Below are 6,351 nucleotides of genomic sequence, written 5' to 3' on the forward strand. Positions count from 1 at the left end.
CATCTGTAAAGTTAATAGAGAGCATCATCTTGGAAATAGCCCCCCATTTGGCTTTAATATTTAATAAATCCTCTCCCTCTCGAACTCCAGGTCCCGACACAAATATGACCTGGAGAAAGAGAGATCCCGCCACGCTTGTAGCGCAATTGTAAAAAAACACCGGACCTCTGGGGCGCATCTGTAAAGTTAATAGAGAGCATCATCTTGGAAATAGCCCCCCATTTGGCTTTAATATTAAAATTTAATAAATCCTCTCCCTCTCGAACTCCAGGTCCCGACACAAATATGACCTGGAGAAAGAGAGATCCCGCCACGCTTGTAGCGCAATTGTAAAAAAACACCGGACCTCTGGGGCGCATCTGTAAAGTTAATAGAGAGCATCATCTTGGAAATAGCCCCCCATTTGGCTTTAATATTTAATAAATCCTCTCCCTCTCGAACTCCAGGTCCCGACACAAATATGACCTGGAGAAAGAGAGATCGCGCCACGCTTGTAGCGCAATCGTAAAAAAACACCGGACCTCTGGGGCGCATCTGTAAAGTTAATAGAGAGCATCATCTTGGAAATAGCCCCCCATTTGGCTTTAATATTTAATAAATCCTCTCCCTCTCGGACACCAGGTCCCGACACAAGTATAACCTGGAGAAAGAGAGATCCCGCCACGCTTGTAGCAGTTGTAGCGCAATTGTAAAAAAACACCGGACCTCTGGGGCGCATCTGTAAAGTTAATAGAGAGCATCATCTTGGAAATAGCCCCCCATTTGGCTTTAATATTTAATAAATCCTCTCCCTCTCGAACTCCAGGTCCCGACACAAATATGACCTGGAGAAAGAGAGATCCCGCCACGCTTGTAGCGCAATTGTAAAAAAACACCGGACCTCTGGGGCGCATCTGTAAAGTTAATAGAGAGCATCATCTTGGAAATAGCCCCCCATTTGGCTTTAATATTAAAATTTAATAAATCCTCTCCCTCTCGAACTCCAGGTCCCGACACAAATATGACCTGGAGAAAGAGAGATCCCGCCACGCTTGTAGCGCAATTGTAAAAAAACACCGGACCTCTGGGGCGCATCTGTAAAGTTAATAGAGAGCATCATCTTGGAAATAGCCCCCCATTTGGCTTTAATATAAATTAAATCCTCTCCCTCTCGGACACCAGGTCCCGACACAAATATGACCTGGAGAAAGAGAGATCCCGCCACGCTTGTAGCGCAATTGTAAAAAAACACCGGACCTCTGGGGCGCATCTGTAAAGTTAATAGAGAGCATCATCTTGGAAATAGCCCCCCATTTGGCTTTAATATTTAATAAATCCTCTCCCTCTCGAACTCCAGGTCCCGACACAAATATGATCTGGAGAAAGAGAGATCCCGCCACGCTTGTAGCGCAATTGTAAAAAAACACCGGACCTCTGGGGCGCATCTGTAAAGTTAATAGAGAGCATCATCTTGGAAATAGCCCCCCATTTGGCTTTAATATTAAAATTTAATAAATCCTCTCCCTCTCGAACTCCAGGTCCCGACACAAATATGACCTGGAGAAAGAGAGATCCCGCCACGCTTGTAGCGCAATTGTAAAAAAACACCGGACCTCTGGGGCGCATCTGTAAAGTTAATAGAGAGCATCATCTTGGAAATAGCCCCCCATTTGGCTTTAATATTAAAATTTAATAAATCCTCTCCCTCTCGAACTCCAGGTCCCGACACAAATATGACCTGGAGAAAGAGAGATCCCGCCACGCTTGTAGCGCAATTGTAAAAAAACACCGGACCTCCGGGGCGCATCTGTAAAGTTAATAGAGAGCATCATCATGGAAATAGCCCCCCATTTGGCTTTAATCTATACTAATCTATACTAATATTACAAAGCTGAAGAGTTTGTTTGTTTGTTTGTTTGAACGCGCTAATCTCAGGAACTACTGGTCCGATTTGAAAAATTCTTTCGGTGTTAGATAGCCCATTTATCGAGGAAGGCTATAGGCTATATAACATCACGCTAAGGTCATTAGGAGCGGAGTAGTAACGAAAAATGTTACAAAAACGGGGAAAATTTTGACACATTCTCTTAGGTGACGCATACGAAGTTGCGCGGGTCAGCTAGTATTTAATAAATCCTCTCCCTCTCGAACTCCAGGTCCCGACACAAATATGACCAGGAGAAAGAGAGATCGCGCCACGCTTGTAGCGCAATCGTAAAAAAACACCGGACCTCTGGGGCGCATCTGTAAAGATAATAGAGAGCATCATCTTGGAAATAGCCCCCCATTTGGCTTTAATATTAATTAACCTCGTAAGTCCCCGCGTACTTAAACAAGTACAAAATAATGATAGCAGTTCAGACCTGACATTTTATCCACATAGATTGAGTAACTACCTTATGTACTTATCCAAGTACAAATTTTGAATTCCTCATTTACCGGGTCGTTACTTCACAACGGCAACACTGATACGGTCATTATAATTCTTTAATCTGTGGTCGATTCCACCATGTTAGACAGGTTACGCCAACTGTCAGTGTTAGTGTCACTTTTTTGCAAGATGGCTACGCGGTCGGGTCGTCAGCCAGCACGAGGTAAGAATATCTGTTTAAATCCAAGTTACCATTTTGTTTTTCTATTGTTTTATGCCTGAATTAGTGTCTATACATAATGTATATTGTAATAATCAATATTTGAAAGAAAACAGTATATTTAAGGTCATTCGTGATTGGTCAAAATAATTTGTACTTGACGTGATACGTTAGGCATTTGTTACACAAACAACAGCTTATAATTTGTACTTGTGGTGGTACGTTCGGTGTATATTGCAACTATTTTTTTTTCTTATTATAGCATTCGACGATGAGCAAATATCACAACTTCTCAGTAACTCTGACTTCGGGGACTCGGATGATGAAGATGTCTTTATTCCTGAACCCTACCAAGAATCAAATAGCGACTCGTCTTCGTCTTCGGAATCTGAAGGTGGAGAAACAGAAGTTGCAGTACGTGGACGTGGATCTAATCGTCGAGCTCAAAGTGCTCGTGGCCGACGAGGTGGGCGTAGCCGTGGTAGAAGCACAAGTACAAGGGCGCAACGTGTCCAAAATGGAAGAAGCAGATCTGAGAGTGCTAGTCCAGGTTTTGTACTTCCAGACCCAATCACCCGAGATGCATAATGGTATGAAAATATTGAAATGCAATTTTTTAATTCACCTCTAATGCAACCTGAGTATTTGCCGATGAGCATAGACGAGGGTAGTTATAATAAATTCAGTTTTATCGATAACTACATCTCTGATGAAATTTTTATGTTAATGACTGAAAAAAGCAATCAAACTTTTGTGAAAAGGACTGGAAAAACCTTGAACCTGACATTGAAAGAAACCAAAGTATTTTTTGGAATAACGATATTAATGTCTTGCATTAATTATCCAGTTCAAAGGATGTATTGGGAACAAAAGTGGAGGATCGGCATAATAGCTAATGCATTGTCACGTGACAGGTATTTCCTCATTCGGAATTCAGTAAAACTTGTGTACGATGATGACGTACCTCAAGAAGAACGCCAGAAAGACAAGCTTTGAAAGGTGAGACCAATACTTGACAGTGTTCTGGCTGGCTGTCAAAAACAAGTACCGGAGCAACAAATTAGTCTAGATGAAATGATTATCCCATTTTCCGGTACATGTGGCATGAAACAATATTGCCCTAATAAACCAAATCCGGTTGGGCTAAAAGCTTTTATTTTGGCGAATCCTGATGCCTTGGTCTGTAATATGGTAATATACCAGGGAAAAACTACCTTTCCGTCTTACACTAATGCTGGTTTTGGATTAGGTGAAAGCGCTGTTTTGAAGTTGAGCGAAATTTTGGTGCCGGGATCAATCATTTACTATGACAGATATTTTTCTACAGTCAAATTGGCAAAAGAACTTTCCAATAGAGGCATTAAATGTGCGGGCACATTAATGAAAAACAGAATACCTGCAGCTGCCAGAAATGTACTCGAATCCGATTCAAGCATGAAAAAAAGAGGCAGAGGGAGTTATCAAGTATTGACTAACACCGATAATACTATTGCAATCACGAAATGGATGGACAATAAACCTGTAGTAATGCTCTCAACAGCTCACGCAGCTTGCGAAACCGATGTTTGTTCCCGTTGGTGCAAAAAAGATAAGCAGTATAAACAAGTTACAAGGCCAGAAGTTGTCAAGCAATACAACTGTTACTCTAAAATGGGTGGGGTAGACATGGCGGATCGATTGATTGCAGTTTGTCCGGCAAGAAGTAGAACCAAGAAGTGGCCTGTGAGGTTTATATCTCATATGATAGACCTAGTTATCTCCAATTCATGGCTTATGTACAAACGGACAGAAATAGAAAAAGGCGTTCCAGTAAAAAAGATACAGCAATTGAGATATTATAAAATGCAATTCGGTGAACACATCTTAGAAAAGAATCAGCTAGAGGAACTCAACGAGATGGTAAATGATTGCGAAGAACAACCTGTTAAACGACCCGTAGGTAGACCGGGAATAGTGCCTATACCGTCAAAAATGCGACGCTTACATGGCAATATCCACCTACCAGAACACCTAGACAAACAACAACGATGTCGTCTTTCTGGGTGTGACAAAAGAAGTTTATTTAAATGCTCTGACTGTAATGTAGCTCTTTGCCTGAATCCCACCAGGAATTGTTTTAGCACCTTTCATCTCCAAGAGAATTAAACATTTGAAATAAAAACAATTTCTTGTCGAGATGAGCTGATAAAATGTTTTTGATCTCTTATACTTGACTGTGATTTAACTTTAAAATGTCAATTAACTAGTACGTAAGGAAGATTATTCGCAATTGTCAGTTAACTGGTACGTAAGGAAAGATTATTCGCAATTGTATGTACTCTATTTTGATAAGTAGATACAATAATACCGTTATTGTTTGATTTATAAACGTTGATTATACTTTAATTATCTTTGAGACTGGATTTTATAATTATTTCTATAAGAAAATGACTGTTCATGTTGTAGTTATGTAAAATGTTCACTTATGTGATGTTTAGAATAAAAACATGTTTTATTTTTGATACAAAATAAAACCTTGAATTTCTTTTTATATTGTTTTTGATACATTGCGTAAAAACCTAATGTACTTTCACAAGGTCAATATTTTCCTTCATAAGGAGGTGCTCAACATCACAAACATACCGTAAAAAATACAGACAACAGTAATTCACTTCCCAAAATAGCCTAAAAATGACATCTCTGTCTCGGTCTTAAGCACTATTCTTGATTCGTACTTGGTATAGTACAGTCGGCAGGTATGACTACTGACATTAAAAAAAAACAGGACTTACGAGGTTAAATCCTCTCCCTCTCGGACACCTGGTCCCGACACAAATATGACCTGGAGAAAGAGAGATCGCGCCACGCTTGTAGCGCAATTGTAAAAAAACACCGGACCTCTGGGGCGCATCTGTAAAGTTAATAGAGAGCATCATCTTGGAAATAGCCCCCCATTTGGCTTTAATATTTAATAAATCCTCTCCCTCTCGAACTCCAGGTCCCGACACAAATATGACCTGGAGAAAGAGAGATCCCGCCACGCTTGTAGCAGTTGTATCGCAATTGTAAAAAAACACCGGACCTCTGGGGCGCATCTGTAAAGTTAATAGAGAGCATCATCTTGGAAATAGCCCCCCATTTGGCTTTAATATTTAATAAATCCTCTCCCTCTCGAACTCCAGGTCCCGACACAAATATGACCTGGAGAAAGAGAGATCCCGCAACGCTTGTAGCGCAATCGTAAAAAAACACCGGACCTCTGGGGCGCATCTGTAAAGTTAATAGAGAGCATCATCTTGGAAATAGCCCCCCATTTGGCTTTAATATTTAATAAATCCTCTCCCTCTCGAACTCCAGGTCCCGACACAAATATGACCTGGAGAAAGAGAGATCCCGCAACGCTTGTAGCGCAATCGTAAAAAAACACCGGACCTCTGGGGCGCATCTGTAAAGTTAATAGAGAGCATCATCTTGGAAATAGCCCCCCATTTGGCTTTAATATTTAATAAATCCTCTCCCTCTCGAACTCCAGGTCCCGACACAAATATGACCTGGAGAAAGAGAGATCCCGCAACGCTTGTAGCGCAATCGTAAAAAAACACCGGACCTCTGGGGCGCATCTGTAAAGTTAATAGAGAGCATCATCTTGGAAATAGCCCCCCATTTGGCTTTAATATTTAATAAATCCTCTCCCTCTCGAACTCCAGGTCCCGACACAAATATGACCTGGAGAAAGAGAGATCCCGCCACGCTTGTAGCGCAATTGTAAAAAAACACCGGACCTCTGGGGCGCATCTGTAAA

The 6,351-nt window shown here is 41.1% G+C and overlaps 1 protein-coding gene across 1 annotated transcript; it reads left to right on the forward strand.

The window, feature by feature from the left end:
* The first annotated feature begins 1,357 nt into the window (after positions 1–1,357).
* Positions 1,358–5,540, forward strand: LOC142980517 (uncharacterized). The gene is made up of 2 exons (XM_076125950.1): positions 1,358–2,573; positions 2,833–5,540. The coding sequence occupies exon 2, from the start codon at positions 2,842–2,844 to the stop codon at positions 3,199–3,201; it is 360 nt and encodes a 119-aa protein (XP_075982065.1). The 5' UTR covers positions 1,358–2,573; positions 2,833–2,841; the 3' UTR covers positions 3,202–5,540.
* The last annotated feature ends 811 nt before the right edge of the window (positions 5,541–6,351 follow it).

This window comes from Anticarsia gemmatalis, chromosome 18, assembly GCF_050436995.1.
Source record: "Anticarsia gemmatalis isolate Benzon Research Colony breed Stoneville strain chromosome 18, ilAntGemm2 primary, whole genome shotgun sequence".
NCBI classification, from domain to species: Eukaryota; Metazoa; Arthropoda; class Insecta; order Lepidoptera; family Erebidae; genus Anticarsia; species Anticarsia gemmatalis.